Consider the following 27,917-nt stretch of genomic DNA (forward strand, 5'->3'; position numbering starts at 1 on the left):
TCATGTAGTTACTAGAATGTCACGCACAAACACGAGTGCCATAACAAGAAAATCTCACAGAAAATTGATCTCCATGAGATTGAAACAATTAAGGAATACTCCAAATGCATCCAAATTCAATGTTGACACTATAATCCAAGTTAGCTGACCAACCAAAAACACTTAACCAACTAAGATGTAAAATCACTTAACATGGTATTCTAAAATACAAGAGGCCATGATTCCAAAAATACCTTTCATATATCACCAAGAATTTCATACAACACTTTAAAAAAACATTGGGAACTCATCATCATTCTTTAACCAAACTGGCATCAAAATTCAAGTTTGCGCATAAAGTATGTCCCTTTCTTGCAAAAAAATAAACTTCCTACACTTTACGTGCCCGAGTCCTCTGCTTTGTAGCATGCTGGACTACCTTTTCCTCCACTGGGAGACCCTTCCGCCGCCTCACAGCATCAATGAGTTTCCTTGCTGTATTAGGTAGAACACTAGAACCATCTCCAAATTCTTCAATCTCTTCTTCTGTCTTTGGTACAAAGAAAGGATCTTCAGCAAGTGCTTCCCAATGACTAAGAACAAGTAGAGCACTTGAAGCCCCAGAAGTCCATCTCCTCAGCTCATCTGCAAATCCAAAGCTCTCAGCAACAGGCACATAGGCATGCACAGTGAATAATGGAGACCCTTCCTGCATTTCTTCCTTCAAAACTCGAGCCCTCCTCCGAGCAAGCACTGCATACATAGGACCCAAATATTCAGTCGGCGTGTTCAACTCACAAAAATACATGGCTTCCACAAGCCGGGGTTTCTTCTGAAGCACAGCGGCCCTACAGGCATCCTTGACAGCTGTCATCACCTGCCCAGTGAAGATGCCATATTGCTCTGGTTGTTGATAAGAAGTTTCAGATTCATTTGATTGCCCAATCAATGGTGAAATGCAAGCCTCAACAACAAATGCCAAACCCCACATGGGCTCGTCACACAAAGGGCCGGATGCTGTAGCTAGCTGAAATCCAGACACAACACTGCTCTCAAGACTCTCCGCTTCTTGGTACAGAGCATGAGTCTCTACAGACGATGCCTCAGAAGCTACATCACCATTGGTAGATGAACCCACAAAACCCAATCTCTCAGACACATAAGGGGAACCCCGAACGAGAACAGAACAATCAGTTGTCTTTCCTTTGGAATCCGGGGTGAGGAGTATATTAGGACCGACCTGTCGAGGACCCAGTGCCCAGATTCTCTTAAGAAACCTTTCCCGCAATATTTTACACTTCTCAGCCCGATCCTTGTCAATCTCTGTACTCTCAGATGGAATGTGACTCTCAATAGCATCTGTTATTCGTGTCTTAAGCGTTTCAATTGGATTGTCATCTTCCACAATGCTTGTTCTCTGAGTTTCCAAGATTTTGTCAGTATGGCCCCATTTGCCTCCAATAATGCCTCCAAGCAGATCAGAACTCTCATCAAGCACCTTAGTTAGAGCAGGTGGAAGCTTCATGACCAGCACTCGAACAACACATCTACCATTTGGTGTTGTCTTCTCAATATAATCGGAGGTCCCACTAAACAACTTCAAAGTTTCTAATGGATTGGATGCCTCACCTTCAATAGTCTCTCTATAGGAAACCAGAGGTGGTGAGACTTCCAAGCTTACTTTTGCGAATCTCTCCTTCAAATCTTTTATGCATCTCTCGAGATGAACCTCTCCTGCAGCAGCAAGAACATGCTCTCCTCTAGAAGAAACACTGACCTCTACAAATGGGTCTGCACGGTTCAAGAGCCTCAAGCCTTTCATGAGTGCACCCATGTCAGCTGGATCAGAAGGCTCAATTGCAACTTTAAGGGTGGGAGAAACCTGGAATACCATACTTGAGAAAGGCCAACAATTCTTTGTAGATGAAAGAGTAGCACTTTTCAATATATGCTGGCCAAGGCCCCTAATAGCCACAACATTCCCAGCCTTTGCAGATGCCACTGGTCTCAAGCCTTGACCCATCATTAGATACAATGAATGCAACTCAGTTTCCTGTACATGCTTTTGCATTGATTCCCCTTTTAATGGATCATATAATGCAGAAAGCACGAAAACCCTCTGCCCTGAACAAAGAACCCCACTAAAAATCCTTGCAAATGCAAGGAAACACTCGTCAGATTCACCATCATCGGTAGAATTGTTTAAAATCTCACCGTATAAGCCCCTTTGAGGTAGCAATTTTGCAGGAATGGCAAACATCTTAGATACAAAGGCAACACATGGCGCTTCAGGGCTTGAATCACATACCTCAACAGATTTTCTAACAAGCTCTGCTTCAGCAAGCACATCCGAAGGAATCCCATCATTTAAAACTTCTCTCTTAGGAATCAAACGTGTTATCCGTAGAGATTGGGCAGCAATCGGATCTGGCATATGCTTAACTACCATAGATAAGATTGCATCCGACAAAGGAAGCCAGCGACTCATGACAGCTTGAAGCACGGCTTTTGGATCCTTGTTCTGAAGTTCACGAGGAGGTATAGACAAATTGAATGACTTAATGACTTTCTGAAGTACCGCTCTGTCCCCATCAGCTTCCAAAGCAGCCTGGTAAACCTGCCAAAGTGGCTCAAGCACAAATTGCACAAACATGGGTCGAGCCTTACTATTTCCTCCACCTAATCCCTTCTTACCCACAATCATCTTATTCTTGGGATTGAAATACCGAGGACCCCATAAAGTTTTCAGTAACGCAGCTGTGCTAGCCCCAAGCTTCGAAGCATAGAACTCCGCAAACTCACTAATACCAAAACCCCACCCTTCCAATGCACACACAAAAACAACATTCCCCTTTTGTGGTTGAAACGTATCTTCCTCATCATCCTCTACAAACTCATGATTCTCAAAATCCACTTCCCCAGATGGACCTGCAAGCATCAAATCAACGTCCGAAAGATACTTCTCTGACTTGTATCCACTCATAATTCCATTAACCTCGTGAACAATCCTTTGCAAACGAGTATACGCCTCCATTGGACTCAACTTCAATTCACAAATCAACCTATCAACCTTATTGAGTACCAAACAAGGAGTAAGCTTTTCAATCCAAGCTTGGCGCAAGACTGCGTGGGTCTGAATGTGGACGCCCTCAACAGCATCCACCAAGACTAAAGCCCCATCACTCAACCGCGCAGCGGTAGATACCTCACTACAAAAATCCATGTGACCAGGAGAGTCTATAAGATTTATAGAATGGTCTTTGTATTGAAGAGATATGGAAGAGCTCTTCATTGTTATAGCCCTCCTCTGTTCTTCATCAAGATAATCCATGAATCTAAGCCTACCAGCTTGCTTGGGGTGAAGTACTCCACCCCCATAGGAGGCAATCAAATGGTCAGCAAGAGTAGTCTTGCCATGATCAACATGGGCAAGAATGCATATATTTCTGATTTGGGGACAATCAAAGTCACCCATTTTTCTTTTTTCTTTTTCTTTTTTTAAATTTTATTGTACAGTAATCAATACCAATCAAAATTTGCAAGTGACAACAATCAAAGAGAGTATAAAAATAACAGAGGATTATGGACAAACTTTATGGACAAACTCTATCAATTCAAATTATAAAAAAAAATAAAAATAAATCACAGAAAGCCAAGAACCCAGAAACCGAATTGCGGTGGAGATAGAAAAAGAAGCAGAAAAACCCTAGATAGAGAAGAGAAAGAAGAGGGATTGTGAAAGAGAAAGTGCTTACAATTCTATGTGGGCTAGTTATACATGTGGTTGTGGAGTAGTAGCAGTGGATTTATAGAGTTTTGTCTCGGAACGCGATTGAAGGATGGTCTGCGCCGACTCATGAGGGAGGTTTTAAACACGAGTTGCTTCGCTTTCGCCTTTGTGTTAATAGGTTGCGTATATCCTATGTTATTCAGGTTTAGGGGTCGGTTGGAACCGGTTATTTTAATAATTTTTAATTTTTTATAAAAAAAATGTGAACCGTATATCATATGTTGTTCTTGGGAAATGGCTTTACAAAATCTTTATTTATTTATTTATTTTTTGTTGTTAATTTTGAGTATTAATTAAGGTGGGATCTAAGTATTATTTTTAACATTTTTCATTGAGTTCATATTTAATTTCGCGTAGTGAATAAAATCGTGTATTTTGTTACTAAAAATCATTTTTGTATGAATGAGAATTCAACACGCATTTTTCGGGTTCATAGAAATGGATTTTGGTGGGTTTCCTACACATTTGTGAAATGTGCTTATTCCACATTAGAAAGGCTTATGGTTTTGAATGAGTTTATATACCTTAGCTTGGAATACTTCAGATAGGCCCCAAGGGATATCCAAGTTTGTGGAAGGGTGGAGTTATGGGTAAAGTGGATTAGACCCATTTGACCCAAAACAAAAACCACACGCGCATACCACCGCCGTCCGCCCGGACAGGCCGGGTTAGACTGGGCGCGGGTGCGAGGTGTGAAGTTGGATTGGACTTGTCCGGCCCAATACTTATCTTTTTGGGCCAAAGACTTTTGTAATTTATTTATTTATTTTTAATTTTGGTTTCAAAATTCAAAATAAATTGGTCCATTTTTTTTTTCTTCACCCAAACACATCCGAACAGGTGCAATTTCCACCTGAACAGATCTGTTTCTATTCTGAACAGATCTGTTCCTGTTCCAAACAGGTTTTTCCTGTTGGTACTTGTTCGAATAGCCACCATTCCTTCTATAAATAGTTGGCCATCCAACATTCATTCCCATCGAATTTTTGGAGAGTTTTTCTTCTTTCTTTTTCCTCTTTTCGTCCTCTTATTTTTGTACCTGTTCTGCATTTTATTTTAAGAGAAAAAGAAAGAGTCACAATAGTGTTTTAGTTCACCAGACTTGATTTTGTAGTGTTGCAATTTCAAGTGTTAGTCGTTGCATCCTGAGAAGTAGATGCCGGTTAAAACTTGAAGCACTGAAGCGAGGGCAAAATCTACTTTAAGGAGATTGTGTCCAATACAAGCCTCGACTTTAATTTCTGTATGCATTTAATTCAGAATTTAAGTTATATAATTATTTTCTGAATTATTTTATTTTGTTGTTTATTTTAATTATATATTTAAATTTACACACGCGCGCGCGCGCGCGCGCGCACACACACACACCATTGTGGTTATAACAATCTTAAAATAGATTTTCGTTTTTATTTATTTCTAGTTTAGACAGACGAATATTTTGTTTCGGGAAATTAAATAGTAGTCATATACTGTTTAATTTTTTAAATAGTAGTAATATACTTTCTTTGATAATATAGTAGTAATATATTGTTTATTATTGAAATTTTATTACAAAATATTATTCTGTATATTTTGTGTGTAAATTCTTTTTTGTATAATTTTGTGATTGGTGTCTTAATATTTCGCCAGAATTATGACAATTGAAATAAACAATACGGAGACTATTATTACTCTGACCCCCACACCTGTTGTGCCAGTGATGATTACGGTAGTATCGATAAATCATGGGGAGAAGCTAGAAAAATTCAATGGAAATGATTTTAAAAGATGGTAACAAAAAATGATATTTTATTTTACCACATTGAATTTGGCTCACTTCACCCATAAAAAAGCTCCGGCATTGAACAAGAGAGAAACTGACCGGGAAGTGGTTGCCGCAATCGATTTATAGAAACATGGTGATTTTCTATGTCAAAATTAAATCCTCACTGGGTCGGACAATACACTGTACAATGTATATAGTGTCAAAAGTACTGCTAAAGAACTGTGGGAATCTTTAGATCATAAATATAAGACAGAGGATGCCGGTACAAAGAAATTTGTTGTCTTTCATTTTCTAGACTTTAAAATGATGGATTCCAAGACGGTTATTAGCCATGCTCAAAATCTCCAATTAATTCTCTATGACATACATGCAGAAGGGATGGTTCTCGGTGAATCTTTCCAAGTAGCGGCAATCATTGAAAAATTGCCACCATCTTAGAAAGAATTCAAGAATTATCTAAAGCATAAGCACAAGGAGATGAAATTGGAGGAACTGATAGTGCGACTCAAGATTGAGGAGGACAACCATGGTTCCGACAAGAAGTCAGAAAACCATGTCATGCAAACTAAAGCAAATGTTGTGGAACATGAACATGGGTCAAAGTTCAACAACAAAAAGCGGAAGCATGATGGCAATGGTCCCAAACAAGGATCCACAAGTAAGATCAATAAATAGATCAACAATGGGTTCAACAAGAGGTTCAAAGGCAAGTGTTTTGTGTGTGGCAAAGATGGACATCGTGCTAAGGATTGTCACGTTTGCAAGAACGGAGGGAGTTCAAGCAAAAAGCCAGCACAAGCCAACATAGTCGAGGATTTTTATCTTTCCGATGAAGTGGCAGACATCAATCTTGCTGCTGTAGTCTCTAAAGTAAATTTGGTGGGCAATCCCAAGGAGTGGTGGGTGGATACTGGAGCAACCCGCTATATCTGTGCAGATAAGAAGATGTTCACAACCTACAAAGTGATAGAAAGTGGGGAACAACTTTTTATGGGAAAACTCCTCCACTTCAACTGTAGAAGGACAAGGAAAGATCATGCTGAAAATGACCTCGGGGAAAGAACTCACTCTTAACAATGTACTCTACGTGCTAGAGATTCTCAAGAATTTGATTCCTAGGTCATTGTTAATCAAGAATGGGTTTAAATTAGTCTTTGAATCTGATAGGGTTACTCTCCAAGAGTGGCATGTATGTGGGGCGAGGTTATATGAGTAATGGGCTTTTACAACTCAATGTAAATACTGTTGTACCAAATTTGGCTATTAATAATAAGAACACATCTTCTGTTTATATTGTTGAGTTCTTTTTTATGGCATGGTAGGTTAGGACATGTAAATTTTAATTCTTTACGTAGACTTGTTTCATTAGAATGTTTACCAAACTTAGAGTTTGATCCTAATCATAAATGTGAGATTTGTGTTGAGGCAAAACTCACTAAGGCATCATTTAATGAAGTAGAAAGAAGTACTGAATCTCTAAGTTTAATTCGCACAGATATCCATGATTTAAAATTTGTTCAAACTAGAGGAGGTAAAAAGTACTTTATTACTTTTATTGATGATTGCACTCGATATTATTATGTTTACTTATTGAGAAGTAAAGATGAAGCCTTAGAAGCTTTTAAGCAATATAAACTTGAGGTTGAAAATCAACTTGGCAAAACTACTAAGATAGTAAGGAGTGACAAAGATGGTGAGTATGATGCACCATTTGAGGAATTTTGTTCTAAACATGGTATTATTCAGTAAACCACTGCACCCTATTCTCCTCAGTCAAATGGAGTTGCTGAGAGAAAGAATCGATCTCTTAAAGAGATGATGAATGCCGTGTTGATTAGTCTAGGGTTACCTCAAAACTTGTAGGGGAGGTGATTTTGTCTGCTAATTTTATCCTTAACAGGATACCCCACAAGAAATTCAATCAAACGCCTTTTGAATTATGGAAAAGTCGACGACCTACCTACAATTACCTTAAAGTGTGGGGGTGTTTGGCCAAGGTGGAAGTCCCTAGTCCCAAAACGACTAAGATAGGAACAAAAATCGTTGATTGTGTGTTCATTGGTTATGCAAATAATAGTAGTGCATATAGATTTTTAGTTCATAGATCTGAAAATCTTGATATGCATGTAAACACTATTATTGAGTCAAAGAATGTGTTGTTTTTTGAACACATTTTTCCTTGCAAGGAAACTGAAGAGAGAAATTCAAATAAAAGAACTTTTGATAGTGCTATGGATAGTAATGAAAACCAAAATGATAATGAAGCAGATGAACTTAGACGTAGCAAGAGGGCTAGGATCTCTAAATCATTTGGTCTAGATTTTCTGACATATCTGTTAGAAAATGAGCCTTAAAACTTCAAAGAAGCAATGTCAAGTCCTGAAACTCCATTGTAGAAAGAGGCTATGAATAGTGAAATTGAATCAATATTGCAAAATCATACTTGGGAACTGGTGGATCTTCCACCAGGGTGTAAACCTTTTGGATATAAGTAGATGTTCAAGAGAAAAATGAAAGAAGATGCTTCAATAGAAAAATACAAGGCTAGGCTTGTTGTTAAGGGATACAGGCAGAAGGAAGGCCTTAATTATTTTGACACTTATTCGCATGTTGATTGCGATTGCAGCTTTGTATAATCTGTAAATATATCAAATGGATGTTAAAACAACTTTTTTGAATGGCAAGTTAGATGAAGAAATCTACATAGAACAACTGGAGGGGTTTTAAGTTCCTGGCCAAGAGAAAAAGGTTTGTAAACTTGTCCAACCCCTTTATGGATTAAAACAAGTTCCAAAACAATGACATGAAAAATTTGATCAAGCTATGTTTTTGGATGGTTTTAAAATAAACGAATGTGACAAATGCGTCTATATTAAAAGCGCAGACAAAGGTTATGTCATAGTTTGTCTTTATATAGATGACATGCTCATTATTGGAAGTAATAATGACATAATTAAATCCACAAAAAAAATGTTGAACAAAAAGTTTGACATGAAAGATCTAGGGGTAATAGATGTAATTTTAGGAATAAAAATTACTAGAACATCTGAAGGATATGCTTTATCTCAGTCTCACTATGTTGAGAAAATTTTGGAGAAATTTGGAAAGCATGACGACCGTCTTGCTAAAACACCTGTTGACATTAGTCTTCATTTGTCAAAAAATACAGGTGCAGGCATATCACAATTAGAGTACTCTCGAATAATCGAAAGCTTGATGTACTTAATGAATTGCACTAGGCCAAATATAGCCTATGCTGTGAGCAAATTGAGTTGATACACAAGTAATCTAGGGTCCAATCATTAGAAAGCAATAATTAGGGTACTTAGGTATCTAAGACATACCCAAAATTAGGGCTCACATTATACCATATATCCAGCAGTACTCGAGGGGTACATCGAAGCAAATTGGATATCAGATACTAAAGACTCAAAATCCACTAATGGATATGCCTTTACCTTAGGAGGTGCTGCAGTCTCTTGGAAATTCTCCAAGCAAACATGCATTACAAGGTCGAAAATGGAATCTGAGTTTATCGCATTAGATAAAACAGGAGAAGAAGCAAAATGGCTTCGTAATTTCTTAGAAGACATTCTAATATGGCCTAAACCTGTGCCAGCTATATGCATTCACTGTAATAGTGAAGCAGCAATAGGACGGGCACAGAACCATATGTATAATGGTAAGTCTCGACACATTCGTCGAAGACATAATACCGTTAGGCATTTGCTCTCACATAGAATAATTTTCATAGAATATGTAAAGTCAAAGGAGAATATTGCGAATCCATTGACTAAAGGGCTAGCCAGAGAGCAAGTGTACCATTTATCGAGGGGAATGGGATTAAAGCCTATTATTTAAAAGTTACTATAATGGCAACCCAACCTAGTTGACTGGAGATCCCAAGATCTAGGTTCAAATGTACAACCGAATTATGGATGACTTCACGTATCACTACGGAAGTTTTCTCCTACCCATTTCTATGATAAGAAGAGTGATACCTGCAGCGTTAGTAGGATAAGCTTTGCTTTTAATGATTCTTATAGCTTGGACATCCAAGTGTGAACTGGGCCGGTTCTGTGAGAATTGAGAAGGCTAAATTCTCTAGAGCACTCATGAATTACTAGGCGTTGTTCAGAGCCAAAATGAACACAACCGTAAGAACCAAATCATGCCTGCAGATACATCATGTGTAGTCTATTGTCTTGGCTTACACAAATAGCTAAACAGTTCAAGGCATCGCGTCCACTGGTTAGCTAGTAAGTTCGATAGGTTTTCACTAGAGAAGGTTCAAAGCCAAAAGCTAACTATCTCGATGTGGTGTATCTTTTTAATGTTTTCTTTCTTTGTTTGCGTCTTGTTGCATGTCCGTTCTCGTGAATTCCATTAATGTGGGGGATTGTTGGAAAATGGCTTTGCAAAATCTTTATTTTTTGCTAACTTTGAGCATTAATTAAGGTGGGACCCAAGCGTTATTTTTAACGTTTTTCATTGGGTTCATGTTTAATACCGCGTAGTGAATAAAACCATGTATTTGGTTACTTAAAACCATTTCTGGATGAATAAGAATTCAATGCGTATTTTTGGGTTCGTAGAAATGTATTTAGGTGGGTTTCCTACACATTTGTGAAATGTGTTTATCCTACATTGGAAAGACTTAAGGTTTTGAATGGGTTTATATACCTTAGCTTGGGATACTTGGGATGGGCCCCAATGGGTACTCAAGTTTGTGGAAGGGTGAGGTTATGGGTAAAGTGGGCTACACTCATTGGACTCAAAACAAAAATCACACGCACGCGATGCCGTTCGCCCGTCCGTCCGGTTGGTCGAGCGGGCTGGACGCGAATATGAGGTTGGGTTGGGCTTGTCCGGCCTATTTTTTGGGCCAAAGACTTTTTTAATTAATTTATTTATTTTTAATTTTGGTTTCAAAATTCAAAATAAATTTTGTTTAGATTTTTTTCCTTCACCCAAACACATCCAAACAAGTGCAATTTCCACCCGAATAGATCTATTTCTATTCTGAACAAATCTGTTCCTGTTCCGAACAGGTTTTTCCTATTGGAACCTATTCAAATAGCCACCGTTCCTCCTATAAATAGTTGGCCATCCAACATTCATTCCCATCGAATTTTTGGAGAGCTTTTCTTCTTTTTTCTTCCTCTTTTCGTCCTTCTGTTTCTGCATCTGTTCTGCATTGTATTTTAAGAGAAAACGAAAGAGTCACAATAGAGTTTTGGTTCGCCAGACTTGATTTTCTAGTATTGCAATTTCAAGTGTTACTCGTTGCATCCTGGGAAGTAGACGCCAGTTAAAACTGGAAGTACCGGAGTGAGGGCGAAATCTATTTTAAAGAGATTGTATCCAATACAAGCCTCAACTTTAATTTCTGTAAGCATTTAATTTGGAATTTAAATTATATAATTATTTTCTAAATTATTTTATTTTTTTGTTTATTCTAATTATACATTTAAATTTACAAACACACACCACTGTGGTTATAATAGTTATTCAGGCTTAGGTGTCGTTAGGAATTGGTTATTTTAATGATTTTTTAATTTTTTATGAAAATATGTGTAGAAAAATGGAGAGAATGACGTGACAATTTATAATGACTTTTTGACTAAAATATGTAGTTGACAAATGAGGCCTTAGACTCCTGTTTGGATCATGAGGGTAAGTGAGTTGACAAAAAAAAAATGATTATGATTTTAATTTTTTTATTATTATATTTGAATGAAAAGTAGTGATAAATTTTAAAGGTCACGTTTGTTTGGTTTTATGGGATCAGGGGATTAAGAGTACAATGAGATTGAGTGAGGGGATTATTAGTGTGGTAATATTAGGTTGGAGATGTAAAACAAAAAGGGTTTGTTTATACACTACTGGATTAGTAATATTATAGATAGTATTAATATATAAAATTAATTTTTTTTAAATTTTAGTTTTTTTAATATTATAATTATTTTTTTATTAAACAATATAATTTTTGCTTAAAAATCATTTAAAATGTCACTAATCCTTTCACTCACTTTTTAATCCCAATCCTCCTATGGCTTTGTTAGTCCTAACATATGAGGGGGATTATTAGTCCAAGGGGATAGTTAACCCCCTTACTCATGTCCCCAACCAAATACTCTTTACGTGGGTCACACGGTTTATTAGTCTAATCCCCCTTCCCAAAAAGTCAAACAAACATGGCCAAATAGTGATTTCATGAATTATTTGATCCTTTCTTTTTTCCTATAGACCTAAAAGTCTTATTCTAGTGTGAATTGCATAAAGGGTCAAGCATAAATGCATGTATTATGTGTTGAGGGACAAATGTGAATTTTTTCATAATGTTGAAATTGTTAAACGTAACACTTTAAAAAAAAAATTAGTATACTTTTTTCAAACGCAACACTCTAATGTAACATCTCTCAAACGTAACAACGTAACATTCTACAAAAACTCCTTAATGTGCTTTTCCCAAATATAACACTCTAATCAATATAATATTAAAAAATTCCTTAATGTATTTTTTCCCAAACATAACACTCTAATAAATGTAATATTAAAAAAAAACTCCCTAGTGTACTTTTTTCAAACGTAACATTCCAAAAAAATTTATTAGTGTATTTTGTCCAAACGTAACACTCCAATCAATTTGACACACAAAAATTCCTTAGTGTACTTTTCTTAAACTTAATAGTGTAACATTCCAAAAAAAAACTCCTTACAATACTTTTTTCCAAACGTAACATTATAAAAAAACTCCTTAGTGTATTTTTACCAAACGTAACATTCCAATCAATGTAACACACAAAAACTCCTTAGTATACTTTTTTTAAACGTAACATTTTAATGTAACACCAAAAAACGACACTAACTGAACTGTAGATTTCTACACTCGAAAAGAATCTTTCACAACCTTACATTTCTATTCCTATCCCAAAAACAAATCAGAAAATTAGAGAAATGAATCACAAAAGGACATTCACTTAAACTCAAATAATACCAAATCAAATAAATATAACTTTTCAAAACAAAAAGGACTAATTGGTTTATAAAAAAACTCTTAGAACTAAATAAATTAACATTTCTCCATATGGGATTTATGAGAAAATTTTTCTAAAAGAAAAGAAGATGTAATTGTTTACTTAACTTGTTTAGATAAAATAAATAAGAAAAAATAGAGAAAATTGTAAAATTTTGTTTTACTAAAATAATTTTCTATATTAATAAGCTATGTTTTTTCATAAAGGTAATGTTGATATTTTAGAAAACTTTTATTATACCCATTTCATTTCTTACCAAATCTCACTATTTTAGGTGAGAAACAAAACATAGGTTTGGTAAGAATTCTTTTCTCACCATCTCTTATCATTTCTCACCTACTTAACCATCTAGACAAGTGAAAGATTTTTTATTCTCACCATTTCTTCTATTTTCTCACTAAGTCCCTCCATTCAAACAGAGTGTTAATTCTTGTCAATCCCATTTCAAGGTTGTGGGAGTGTTTAGTGCAGATTATTTTAAGTTAAAAGTTGATAATTCGAAAACATAAGTTAAAAATACCCCTCTTTTAGTTTTTGAAAAATTTGCCTTTTCAACTTATTTAAACTATTTCTAATTAACAAATTATAAGTAGAAATTGTACCAAATAGACTAACACAAACTCTCAAATTAAAATAAGTTATAAGTTGCTTATTGAGAGGGTAATTTTTGGAGAAAATTGGACCGAGCTGTAAGATGGACTTTATGGCCCAAAGTATGAAAAACTCAGTAAAAGGCCGTAATAACATTCCGGCCCAGAAGAAACATAGTTACTCCGGCCCGGAAGAGGTATAGTTACTTCGGTTAGGAGAGTTGTAATTACTTCGGCCCAAGATGGTATAAAGCTACTCCGGTCTGAAGGTAACTTGGTGTTAGTCCGGTCACACAGTTAGTCCGGTTGCGGTGTATTATTGTTAGATCGGTCGGAGCTTGCTACTCAGAAGCTTGGTCGCAGCACACCATGGTTGAACGGGAGAAAACCAAACTAATGATAGTTCGGCCTATTCTGTGGCTTAGCATAGCCAGTGTTATTTCGGTCACATAGAAGTTCGGCCGTGATAAAAACCATCCCACTTGGTTTAAGCAGTGGGGGAGGGTGTAAAAGGATAAGCATTATCCTTAGGAATATGAATCCTAGGAGGACTCTGCATGGAGAAATAAAAGTCCTACTAGGATTATGCCACTCGAAACCTATAAAAGCTCACAAGCACCACCTTGGAGGAGGTAATTGAACACAATTCTTTTTGAGAACATAAAACTTTGTCTATTTGTCAAGCTTACTGACTTAGGCATCGGAGAGGTTTCCGGCACACACCCGTCGGTTAGCTCACGTTTGTGTTTTCAGGTGATAAAGCGACGTCGTACGGAGGAGCGTGGACTTGGTCAACAGGATTATACGAGGAGAATTATTTCCTCCCCGTACACTTATATAATCTCCACTAAACACCTCGTATTGCATAGGAATCGACATTAGGTCAGGTCAAGTCAAATTGTGAAAATGATGCCAAATTCTATGTCACCACATTTACACACGTCTGAATCCTCTAGAGTTTACTCTCTATAGTCCTCTCTACAATCCACAAAAATGACATCATTTTGATTATTAAAAAACAAACAAACAGAAACATGAAAGAATCTAGGCAAAGGGAAGGAGACGCAAAGAGAGAGAGAGAGAGAGAGATGCAGTCGCCCACAACCAACATTGTGTTCTCCACTAACGACCACTGTCCATTTGCCATTGTTGTTCGTTGGAGCTAAAAAATCAGAACTCTTGAGATGGTAGTAATAGAATTCTTGAGATGGTTGTTGTCATGCCCTAAAATTTGGACAATTAAATATTAAAGTGGACTAAACCCCAATTAATATTCCATCATCCAAATCCTAGGAGTAAAACAAAAATCTAAATGTTCTCGTCTCCATACGGTTCAAGTAAATTTCAATGCTAAAAAAATTACAAGGGGTAAAAAAAATTAACAAAACGCCAATCAAACCATCCATCATAAATTCATGACTATCCAATACCTCCAACATTAAAGTAGTAACAAATAGCCAAAACAACTTAAATAATATAAAGTTAGAAAATAACCCACAATGTCAAATTATCAAAATACTAAGGTCATAAAAATAAATAAATAAACTCATATCAACTCTAAACTGCAGAAAACAAAAGAAGTCCGAGAGACATATCCTACAACTGTAGTTATTTCTCATCACCACCGTAATCCCAACTAATCCTGCAAAGGAAGCTCAGCTGCACTCAAACAGAACCCACCCGAGTTGCTAAGAGACAAAACGGGTTAGTATACAAGTATACTGGTATGAGTACAAGATTTGACACCCACGTATCCACTAGACACAAACAAAAGTACAATTAATTCTTGTTACGAGACAAGACAAATAGTTCCACCCACAACGAGACGAAGGGGTAGTTTCTCGAGATACGGTAGCATTTAATTTCTTGCCCGTACACATTAAATATAAATTGAGTATACAAAAAAATAAATAAAAATAATATGGTGGATTAGTCCTATATAAAAAGTGAGTAAGACCCACTATTCTGCCAAAAAAAATAAAGTTAGTATAATTTAATCATGAATAAATTACTGAAGAAATATATAAAAAAAAATGCATTGTTTCATGCTTAAATCATTCAAATTGACCAATACTCAAAGAACAAAAGTTATATAGAATCAAATCTCCTAAAAGGCTACATGAACGAATTTAGTAGAAACTAAATAAGTTGAGAGAAAAACTTGATAGAAGAACCTAGACGGAATTCGACCAAAAAAATCTGAAGCTAAAAACAAAAGGAAACTGCCCTAAGATGATTTTTTTCATAAATGTTCAAAACACAAAAAGTGTTCAGAATAATGTTTTACTTCAGTTTGTACGAAATCAATAAAAATGAGCTCGTTTCGTAGGTTAAAACATCATCTAAAATTTGCATTACTAAAATGAATAAAAATTATTGTAACCAAGATCATCCAAGTTCTAATTGATCTTTTTAGTAAAAAGTTAAAATACAAAAGTTATATAGAATTACGTATACATGCCTCTGCCCAAATTTCATAATTTATTAAGGTCGTTTATTATTTTTTGAGATGTACAAATCAAAACAATTCAAACTATACCAATAAGTTCATATATAATTCTTTGTACCTTAATTCCACCACTTCAGCCCTTCACTTCTAGCCTGCACATATATCTCATGTCCTCCCGTATACCTAACACCGCTCCAAAGCCAAACTTGTATGAGGATATCGTCCCGAGCTTGACCCACACTCCCCAGATGGTTAGCATATATGTATGCACGTAAATCAAAGCACTCGTCTACTCCTGAGAACGAGGCAACAATATATATACACAATCCCTCATATATTCATGAGAACAAACATAACAATGCCGAGCCTAAGTCATTCAAACAAATCTCATAATCCTCACTTTTTTTTATACACTTTTTCTCACCAACACTCAAATAAAACAATAATCCATAGAGTCATGGTAGAGCATTCATAATTTATCTATGGGTTCCAAGTTTATTTTAATTTCATATATCCATGAGTGTGATTACATCCATAAAATAAAAATATATAAAAACCCTAAACATTGCACACACAATTAACCAAAATAATTGAAATCAATCTATCATCTTCATGCAAATACAATATCAAACCAATATCGAATAAATAAATAATAACAACAAAATAAACATAAATCAAGGGAAGTGGGTTTTGCACTCACAATATGTTTTTGAAGATCAAAGAACCGCTTGAAGAATTAATGAAGCCACTAAAATAAAACCCTAATCATTTTTTTTTTCTCTTTACCTCTCCTTTTTTTTCGCCGTTTCTCTTTCTCTCTCTCTCTCAAAACTCTCTTCTCCCGCACATAGTCACAACCCTCTTTTTTTTGTTTGTTTAATATCTCTCTCTCTCTCTCTCTCTCTCTCTCTCTCTCTCTCTCGGCTGCTGCTAACTTGCTGTTGCTAACTTCAATATTCTTCCACACACACTTTTGTAATTAAACCTAAGTCTAGTATATTATACCTAATTTACTATTATATTTATATTTTACAAATACAACATAAATACAACTTATATAAATATACTATATAAGATCAATATATATAATACTTTACATATATATAGATATAAATTCAAATTAATTATATATAATTAAATATCACATTAAATTCTCATGTATCTACACAATTAATAAAGCCAAAAAAAATAAAAATAAAGTAATAATAAGTAATGACTTAAGAAAAATTATGGTTGCTACAATATAAACACCTCAAAAGAATCTCATCCCGAGATTCGATAGGAGAGAGTACTCAGCAAAAAGCTCTGGCTGCATACACCGAACTTTTTATTCTAATTCCTAAGTGATATCATTCTCATCCTCGCTCCATTGCACTTTCACCAAGTTCACTTTTTTGCGCCGCAACTGCTTTACCTCTCGGTCTGGAATAGTAACCGGTCGCACCACATACGTTAGATTGTCACTAATCTCCAACATTTCTGGTGATACTACTTGGGAAGGGTCTTGTACACACTTTCGTAATAAAGATACATAGAACACATTGTGAATAATAGCTAAAGCAGATGGTAGGGCTAATTTGTAAGCCGCATTACCAATCCTCTCAATGATCTCGTATGGTCCCACAAATCTAGGTGCCAACTTTCCCTTCTTTCCAAACCGCATGATACCCTTTATCGGCGAGACCTTCAAAAACACAAAATCTCTAACATTCAACTCAACCCCCTTACGTTTTCTATCAGTGTAACTCTTCTGACGACTCTGTGCAGTCTTAATACGTTCCTGAATAATGTTCACCTTCTCTGTGGTCTCCCTCACCAACTTTGGCCCTAACAACAGCACATCTCCTACCTCTATCCAATAATCAGGTGATCAACATGGCCTCCTATATAAAGCCTCAAAAGGTGTCATCCCGATACTTGAGTGATAGCTATTATTATAAGAAAACTCCACCAATGGCAAGTGCTCTTCCCAACTACCACCAAGATCGAGGACACAAGCTCTCAACATATCCTCCAAGATCTTATTTACCCGCACAGTTTGCCCATCTATTTGAGGATGATAAGCTGTGCTCAGGTCTAACCTAGCACCCAAAGCATGCTGAAAACTCTCCAAAAACTCTGCCACAAACGATGAATCACGATCCAAAACTATAGAAACTGGCACGCCATGAAGTCACACCACATCCCGAATATATAGTCTAGCCAGTTTATTCGTAGTTCGGTGAACACTGATAGGAATAAAATAAGCAGACTTGGTGAGTCCATCTACTATCACCCAAATAGATTCATTGTCTTCCTTAGTCCGCAGCAATTCATTCACGAAGTCCATAAAGATGTACTCCCATTTCCAAGTAAGGATCTCGAGAGGCTACAAAAGTTCAAAAAATCGTTGGTGTTCTATCTTAACCTGTTGACACACATAGCATCGAGAAACATACTCTGCTACACCCTTCTTCATATCTTTCCACAAAAAAGTCCTCTTCAGGTCATGATACATCTTAGTCCCACCAGGGTGAATGGTATATCGGGACCTATGAGCATTATCCATAATCTCTTTCCTCAATTCAATAATGTTAGATACACACAACCTGCCCCTAAATCGCAATTCCCCCATCTGAGTCCACAGACCAATCAGTAGGACAATCATCGATCAAATCCACTACAAGGTCATCAAGCTTGCTAACAAGGAACCCATCTAAATATTGCATCTGACGAACTTTACCTAGTAATGTTGGCTGCACAGTCAAACTACCAATGTGTGCCCTCTCGACACTCTTTATTAGTTGAATATCATGCATCGAAACGGACTCTAAGGACTACCATTCCTGAATCGTCAAAGAAACTATAATCCCATGTATAGACACCCTATTTTGACCGGCCCTAAGACTTGGGCGTTTTCTTTTGATTACCCGATGATGATAAGTAAAATGTGTTTCTTACAGAATCCTCAATAAGAGAGATGAAATTTGAACTTTAATCCCAACCTTCACCATTATGGCCAAATTGTTTTAAAATATTAAATATTTTATTAGTTTAGTATTTTTGTAATTTTGCATAATTTTATGTGTTTGTTCATATTTTTGGTGTCTTTATATAAATTGGTATAAATTATATATTTTATATATATAAAATAAAATAATAAAAATTATATTATTATATTATATGTTTAGTATTTTGGTATAAATTATATATTTTAGATATTTTATATATTATATATATATATATATATATATATTATAAAAGAAAAATAATAAAAAATTATTTTGATGTCGATCAGCTCTTAGCTGCCGACATTCAAATCTCAGCATTACATATATATATAGTATATTAAATATAATCTTTATATAATATTTATATTATTATATTATATGCCTATAGCTTTTTATATTATTATATTATACTTTGTTGCCTATATAAAGCCAAAGAGAGAGAGGCTCAGGGTTGCCAAAATAAAAGAACATAAGAATGCTTCAAGAGAGTTAGAGCGAAAAGAGAATAAAAGATTGTTTACATTTTCAATTTTGAGCCAACACTTCCAAGCTTCCATAGCTACTGAAATTCCTCATTTCCATACACAAAAAACACTCCAAAAATTCTGATATAGCCAAAGATCAATTACCTTGATCATAAGGAAGAGTGTTTACTGATTGAAAGTGAGAGAACCTAGAGAGTTAGCCATTTTCCATACCATAAACTCCATAATTTCGAATTGAGGATTTGAGAACACACTTCCTACACTTGAGGGAGATCAAGAGGGAGTTTGTGAACTAAGGAGTTCATTCTTTCCTTGGAAGGTGAATTTCACAAACCTTTCATTTTTTTTGCATTTCTTACTTATTTTGCTCTTTTGCTTTGATTTATTGTTATATCGTATGTTGTTGTAATCTAATTGAAAGTGATGAATTGATGTCCCATATATGTTGTTTTTTAGCATGAGAAAGAGACCTTCCATGCTAAATGGTTTAATCTCTTCGGAGGTTCATTACAAGGGCATTACATTTCTCTCATGCCAAGAACAACTCCTTGTTTGACGCTTCTTTCCATTTAGAGGACTTAAACTCACCATTGGACTTGACGAATTAAAGAACGGATGGTAATTTAAAATTGAGTAACTAAAATTGAGGCTAAAATGGTGCAAGATAATAATTTGGTTGTGTTCAATCGGACGTTAATTGAAGACATGGAAACTTGAGGCAGTTTATACTTATTAGTGATGAAATTATTCAAGTTTTCAAGGTCACCACTTCCCTTGATCAATTCATGAAAGGGAAGAGGTTAGAGTCATATTTTGTTGCATTTATTGAACTTGCACACTTTGATTCACAAGCCATCTTGCAATGAAATTGCTTGAGTTAGTGGTTTGTGGCTTAAGTTTACTTCTCATTTGATTCGTTCATGAAAATGAAGGGTGAGTTATGCAGACAACCCTAGAGAATACCTTGTGCATGCTCTGTTTGTCCTCTGTTGCAACAAGGTGAACTAGGCAGCAGGGGCCGGTAAGACACTTTCCATAGCCAGCAGTGGCCGACAAACCACCTTTGATGGCCGACATCCCTCACCAGTGGCCGGCCGACCACTAATGCAAAATTCAGCAGTGTGTTCCTTTGGCGGAGTAGAGCCATTCTGGAAGTGGGCAACAGTGTATGTGTTCTATTGTGTAACAGATGCTATCTAGAAGCAAAATAATGGCTTTTCGGGTGGAAATCGAGCATCCGCATGAACATTCCTTGCTTCCCGAGGCGGAGTAATTAGTTGTTTAAATTATACTTGTGTTGTAATTATTCAATTAGCTAAAGTAGTTAATTAGTTGTGAGTTAATTTATTTCATTTGGTTTGTAATAGTTAATTAATTAGCTTAGCTTAACTAGTTAGCAAGTTAGTTTATTCATTCGGACTCTCCTTCGTGAGAGCATAATATTGTAATAATGTGTATGTCTTCCAACCCCAAGTCTTTCTCCCTTTTATTTAACTGCTTATGATGGTTAGTATAGGGACATTACGTTTAAATTAACATTTTTCATGTTTGCATCCACTTGTATTACATGCACCAAGTCTCGGTTCATCATTCTAACTACATTGTTAGTTTAATACTTATTTGAATACGTGCTTAAACCACATACTATCAATTGATTCATATGCTATGTTAAGTAGCCAAGCCTATTTTAGATTGCATATCGCATATGTTGCATTAGTCATATTGCATAGTTAGGAATCATGTATTTTTTCTAACTCTCTTATGTCTTTTTGGCTTGGAGTACGAGATGAGCCTTTATTTGCTTTAACATATTGCATGAGTGTGATTGTTTCCATGTTTAGCATGCTTACCATGAGGCTAAGTGCTTAATTGATATACCTACTTGTATGCCTGTGGATGAAGACTAATTGCTTGAATTGGAATAATTTGAGCCATGCACATTTAAACCCACTTTTCAAGTGGCAAATTCAAACTCTTTTCAGAAAACAAACATGACTCAAGTGTTCCAATTTTTGTAAGTTAGTCTATACTTGTATGTGTGCATCACATAATAATGCTAGATTAATAACTGGAACAAGAACATATAATGCAAAGTAAGATTCATATCATGATTAGTATAGGCCAATCTTTGATCAGGCGAGTGGGGGTGCTCAATTCATGACCTTATCTTCTCGTACCTAAGTTCCCGAGCCGAGACAATCTTGGTGATGACGGACACGAGGCTTTTGGCACTAGTCATGGGTTTCCTAAATTTTTTCAAAATAAAACATTTACGTGGCGATTCTGTATCTGGCAAAACAGTCTATTTTTGGCAATTTGATTCAAAATCGATTTTCCAAAAGATTCGCCGAATTTAGACTCTTTGGTATTTATCTATTTCACATTGCACATCAGATTCAGAACCGCGGGAGTCCGATACTGTAGGGCTTATTTTGACATCTGAAAGGGGGTGCGACAAAGTCGAGCTACAGTTTCTGGCGATTCTGCTAGGGAAAATTACAGAACTTGACTTAAAACTCATGATGTGAAATTTTATCTACTTATATATGTTCTTTGCATTGCATTTGCATTGGTGCACCTAAGTCACTGTGTTTGCCATCTATTATTCTTGGATGGTTTACTGAAGGCTTGCCTGAAAAGCTTGCCAAAAGGTTGACCGGTCGCGGGCTCTACCACAATGGGAACACAACCCTTGGATCTGGATTATCGCCGTACCGCTTGATCCACATTTCACTTCTCGGAGTTAGGTGTGAGAGGTATATTAGGTTATCTTGCCGAGGTACCCTTTTGACCATTCGACCTAGTTGCATATAATGAAGCTATAGTGACTATTCCAACTTAGGACAGGATGCCACCCATTTGTAGGATGTTGCGAAACTTGTTGTTTGAAATAGTGCAGCTTAGATCATGCCAAAAATCTACGACAGGGTAACCCTACCCCCTCATAGGGGTGTTTCGGTGCTTTTACGTGATATGTGCTTTTATAGTGAGACTATACAGAATGGTTCATATCAGCATGAGTTTGAGAACAGAGTTCAGTAGGGATTACAATTGAGCTATGTGTTATGATTGTTGTGAATTAGGGTCGAAGTGCTATCCAATTTTGATTTTATTCTTTCTTGCTAGGTAGTTTACCAACATAGCTTTAGAAAGACCTGATATCCCTCAAGTACTCTAGACTCGTGTCAGAAGGCTTTACAGAACCGGAGATCTTGTTAGGGGACAGCCTGTGTTTGCTTCGCTCCCAACGGTTACTAGACAGAAAAGAGTTAGTCACAGTTCACCAGTCTAGTTTCTATAGAAATCACCCCTCATTTCACCTGCATCTTGTCAGGCTCAGTCTTCTACATCTAGTCCAGTACGAGATCATTTGCCCATTCCAATGGCACAGTATCCCCCGGTCAGTATGGAAGACTTGATTCATCATCTTCAGCAAATAGTTGAAACCATGCAGCAAGACGCTGCTCGACAGGTTGAAGTCACAGCCCGTCAGGCTGAGGTTTTAAACAGGTTGCAATAGCAACAGCAACAACCACAACCGGCAGCGGCCTTTGCATCTCATGCACCTCCTGCTCATGTACCTTCTACGGGTATCCCAACACCCGAAGCCACTACCCACACCGCTAGTGTCCAGGAAAATCAGGGTAATCTAGCGGAACCGAACCCAGCACAGGCCTCCAAAGCACCTGTATATCAAACTGAGGCTCCATTTCAATTTGAGGTTGACTCGACTGTTCTTAAGGTTAACAAACTGGAGAAATTGTTCAAAAAAGCACAAGGAGTTGACTCCATTTCAAACATAGAGGAAGGGTACGCCGAGTTTGCAGTTACCTTACTAGAGCGGTTTAAAATGCCGCACATTGATCGCTTTGATGGTTCTGGTGACCCAATGGTGCATTTACGTTTGTTCTCAGATATTTTGTGACACATGGGCTTGACCCGATTGCAGAAGCTATCCCTTTTCGATCACACTATGTCAAGTATAGCGGTCATCTGGTATGCCAAGTTGGAAGATTCAGTGAAACGAAATTGAGAGGAATTGGTCAAAGCCTTCATGGCTCAGTACTCTTACAATACCCAAATCGAGGTCACAACTCGTGATCTCGAAGCAACGTATCAAGAACTGAAAGAGGGTTTCTCTGATTTTGTAACAAGGTGGAGAGATAAAGCCTCGATGATGACCACGAGGCCTTCCGAGAAGGATCAGATAAGGATGGTCATCCGAAATCTCCAAGGCAAGCTATTATAGAAAATGATTGTTCTCCCGTTATCCATGTTCTTAAAGCTCTATGAAATAGGGGTTCAGATTGAAGATGCTATGAAACAGGGGCTCATTATTGATGATAAAGAGCCAACCAAAAGGCCGTTTGTTCACAGTTCCAATGCTGTCAGTGGTAGCATAGTTGCGAGACCATCAGATGTAAGTGTTGTCACCACAACCAATACAGTTAATCCCTTTGCCAATACAGCTCCACAACCTTCTGCCAACCCTGTCCAATCCCAGAGGACCTTTACCCCACTCTATATGACCCTATCCCATGCCATGAAAGTGCTGATTAAAAACAAGCACCTCAGACCGTTAGAACCTCGCCCACTGCCTGATCCTCTTCTACTCAAACCCAACCCAGCAAAATATTGTGCGTTTCACTAACAACACGGTCATGACACTAACCAATGCTTCCGACTGCGTCATGAGATTCAAAACCTCATTGACAACAAGGTGATCGCACCATCTAAGAAACCAAATACAATTACAAACTCTCTCCCGGTCCACCATCAAGTTCCCCCACCTCGGAACCTAAACCTAATCCATACACGGGCCCTTCCCTATGACCCCAGCGTATATATTGCCCCTTCCCACCTATCCAGACCGACGGTGTTCATTCCTAAAAGCACGGACTTGTGCATGATAAACACATCCACACTTCAACCTAAACTTGTGGTGGTGACAGGTGTAGTAGAAGGGAGGCCGACCTAAAAAAAGAGTATGAATTTGTTTCTTGAGTACTCTAAGAACTTGTTTGAGGAGGGGTATGATCCGTGTTGCTACATTGTGCCGGTTGATCAAGCCAAGCCGAAAGTGGTATTGTCAATTATAGTAGAGGTCAATGTGGTTAAGGAGGATGGCCCCAACCAAGGTTTGGATGATCTGGCAGAGTTTGAGGAGGACTTAGACAACCTATAGTTCTTTGACGAACAAGATCAAGGAGATGTACAGATTGACTGGTTCGATTTCAATAGACTGATGGACAACTTTGGGTGGTTGAGTGATAAACCCGACAGGGAGGAAGGAACTGAAACAAAACTGGAGAAAAAGGGAACCAGAATTGTTACAGTAGCTGGAATGGCCAATGAAAAGGGGAAATCACTGAAAAGTACCGGTGAGGAAAATTCAGCTCAAGGACTGGGCACTGTGCATACTGTGGACACAGAACACGAAGCTGTATTTGAACGAGAAAGGGTGGAAGACAAGTAAAAAGCCGTAATGACTTAACACCTTGCAAAGGAACTAGACAACTGTTTGTCGGCTGCCGAAGGCGTATGGTAGGAGGATGGCGATCTATACTTGGCTCACACTAATGAAGGTTGGGGTGAGTACCTTCCAGAAAACACGAGGTACATTAAGGAGATTGATCACAAGACAAGAAGTGGGCGGTATTTCAAACCACCACACTTAGACCAAGCTGAGGCCTCCAGAAAAGATGGAGAGGATGAGAAGTAGAAAGAAAAACAACTGGAAGAGAAAGCTGTGCTGAAACAACTGAAGAAACTCCAAGTCGATATTTCAATTTGGGGTCTTCTTATGGCCTCCCAAGTACATCGACAGGCTGTATTGTCAGCAATTGATAAAGTTAAATTTTCCATTGACACCACCCCTGAACAGCTTGTGGGATTGGTCTTCCCAGGTGGCGCCAGCCCAACCCTAATCTTTTTTGACAGAGAACTAACGCCGGAAGGCTCAACACATAACAAACCCCTGTACATATATGTCGAGTGCAGAGAAAAATAGGCACCGGTGGTGTTGATAGACACTAGTTCAACTATCAATGTCTGTCTGTCTGTCTCACACAGCTTATGCCATTGGCCTAAAACTAGTAGATTTCGTACGTACAGCCCAAGTGATTCGAGCATATGATAACACGAGCAGAGAAGTGATGAGCACAGTACAAATCCGAGTTCAGGTTGGCCCAACTCAACAGGACGTCGAGTTTCATGTCCTAGACATCCCGGCCACCTTCAACTTACAGCTAGAAAGACCCTGGCTGCACCTTGTGAAAGTAGTCTCTTCTACCCTCCACCAATTGCTGAAATACCCTCACGGGAAGGGGGTAGCAATTGTCTTCGAGAACTCATCCATCCATCTGCCACCAGAGGTAACCATACCAGTGCTGGAAATCGACCATGGCGAGAAAGATGTATTCCTCTTAGGGTTTAGTCTAGCTGAGGCCCGGGTAGTGCAAACCATCTTGGCAGCAAATGAGGGTATGTATGCTAGCGCCCAGTCTGTTTATCTCATGAACAAACTACAACATATGCTAGGAATGGGACTTAGAAGAAGTGGCCAGAAGGGCGTCACAACATTGGCCGATGTGATACATAATCTGCATGCCTTTGGTCTTGGCTATGTGCCTACCAAAGAGGATTGGGTCAGGAAAAGGGAAGAGATGACAAGCAGAGCTAGAGCCAAACAGGCCGGGAAACGCTATGAGCTCATTCACAGACTGATCCGCGGAACACTAAATGGTCACTTTGTTCAAGAGGGAGAGGATTTCCCCTTTTGCAGTTTTCTCGAGCCCTGGATAAATTCTGCAAAGCAGCATGTCCTTGGCTCCGGAATCTTCTTCGACCTGCAGTTGCAAGAGAGTGATGCCAAGGAAAAGGTTGAACCGAGTGCTAAAGCTGAACATGGCATAGAAAGTGACTTTGACAACAGCGAGCTTGGAGTAGAGGCAGCACTGGCATGTCTCTTTTCAGATCCTCCAGTCGACTCAAAAAGCTTGGGGGATGACCTTACCATCTCCATGATTGGGGAAAAACCGGGTATGAACCCAACCAGTGGCATTTTGGAAGCATCAGGGGCACTATCTCTTACTTGGCAGCTAGAGAAAAGCTACCTTTCCAATTATGAATCGGATGATTAGCTAGAATCCGATTCCACAGAGTCTGTGGGGTCGGGATCAAATTCAAGTCAGTTTGAGGGGTCTAAGTCTGGCATTCTCGGGGGTGGTATCCCGGATGCCAAGGTCCTGTCTAAGTCTTTCTTTTCTTTTGCTTTTAAGTCTGTTGTAACCGAAAAGGTGGACCTGTTGAATGAGAACTTCACAGATTTTGAGTACTTCTCCGTGTCACTTATTTATTGCATTGACCAAGATTTTCAAACTTTTAATGAAAACGAAAATGAAGAAATTCCTCTAGTTTTGAAAAACTTAATTAATCAAGAGGAGGAGAGGTATATTAAACCCTATATTGATAAAATCATTGCAATTAATGTGGCTACTAAGAAGGATCTACGCATGGTCCAGATCGGGTCGTTGTCTTTGGAGGAAGGCAAACACTTAGTCGCTTTATTAAAAGATTTCAAAGATGTTTTCGCGTGGTCCTACGAAGACATGCTTGGAATCGATCCTGAGATCGTACAGCACCAGATCCCTCTTAACCCTGATGTCCGACCAGTCAAGCAAAAGTTGCATAGAATTCGCCCAGATTAGGCATTAAAGATCAAAGAAGAGGTCACCAAACAGATCAAGGCAGGTTTCTTGTTAGTATCCGAGTATCCAACCTAGTTGCCTAACATCGTCCCAGTGCCGAAAAAGGATGGCAGAATTCGGGTTTGTGTAGACTTTCGGGACTTAAACAAAGCCAATCCGAATGATGACTTTCCTCTACCACCTATTGATGAGTTGGTAGACTTCACCGCAGGCCATGCATTGCTTTCCTTCATGGATTAGTTTTCCAGGTATAATCAAATTCTGATGGCTCCCGAAGATAGAGAGAAAACTGCATTTACTACGCCGTGGAGAACGTATTGCTACCGAGTCATGCCATTTGGCTTGAAAAATGCTGGGCTACTTATTAGAGGGCTGTAACCACCATTCTGAATGATATGATCCACAAAGAGGTCGAAGTATACGTGGACGACATGATAGTCAAGTCCAAAGACCGAGAGGGCCACTACATCGCTCTGGAAAAATTCTTTCAATGGATCAGGGAATACAGATTGAGGTTAAACCCACAGAAATGCACATTCGGCGTAACTGTAGGGAAAATACTAGGCTTTTTGATCACATAGAGAGGCATCAAGGTAGATCCTTCCAAAATCAAGGCCATCCTAGAAATGCCACCACCAAGGACTGAAAAAGAGGTACGAGGCTTTTTGGGTAAAGTGCAATTCATAAAATGGTTTATCTCCAAATTAACCTTGACTTGTGAACCACTATTTGTTCTTCTAAACAAAGGGAAGAAATTCCAATTGGATAATCGATATCAATTCGCTTTTGAGTAAGTCAAGCAGTACCTCCAGAATCCGCCTGTGTTGTCGCCGCCAGAGCGGGGGAAGTCTTTGCTTTTGTATCTGTCAGTAATAGACACCATAATGGGATGCATGCTTGCTCAAGAATCTGAGGATAGGGTGGAGAAATCCATCTATTACTTGAGCAAGAAAATGTTTGATTACGAAACCCGTTACACCCCGCTAGAGAAAGCTTGCCTAGCCTAGCCTTGGTATGGGTTACCAGGAAATTAAGGCACTACTTATTAGCCCACTCTGTAATTCTGGTTTCGAGATTAGATCCTATCAAATATTTCTTTGAGAAACTAGCACTTACGAGT

General features: G+C 37.9%; 1 protein-coding gene across 2 annotated transcripts; it reads right to left on the reverse strand.

The window, feature by feature from the left end:
• Nucleotides 1-218: 218 nt before the first annotated feature.
• LOC145788599 (uncharacterized) lies at nt 219-3,946 on the reverse strand. 2 transcript variants are annotated; one of them, XM_082906568.1, is made up of 2 exons: nt 3,735-3,912; nt 219-3,188 (listed from the first exon to the last, which is right to left on the reverse strand). In XM_082906568.1, exon 2 carries the CDS (start codon nt 3,011-3,013, stop codon nt 371-373), a length of 2,643 nt encoding a protein of 880 aa, XP_082762694.1. In that variant the 5' UTR covers nt 3,014-3,188; nt 3,735-3,912; the 3' UTR covers nt 219-370. The 2 variants fall into 2 exon arrangements, with proteins under 2 accessions (XP_082762694.1, XP_082762693.1); XM_082906567.1 differs by having other exon boundaries at nt 219-3,946.
• Between the last annotated feature and the right edge of the window lie 23,971 nt (nt 3,947-27,917).

This window comes from Camellia sinensis, chromosome 14, assembly GCF_055761805.1.
Source record: "Camellia sinensis isolate YWXY chromosome 14, ASM5576180v1, whole genome shotgun sequence".
Taxonomy (NCBI): domain Eukaryota; kingdom Viridiplantae; phylum Streptophyta; class Magnoliopsida; order Ericales; family Theaceae; genus Camellia; species Camellia sinensis.

What these genes read in the sequence shown, in the direction of transcription:
- LOC145788599 (XM_082906567.1), bottom strand. Translation starts at nt 3,454, where the DNA reads ATGGGTGACTTTGATTGTCCCCAAATCAGAAATATATGCATTCTTGCC.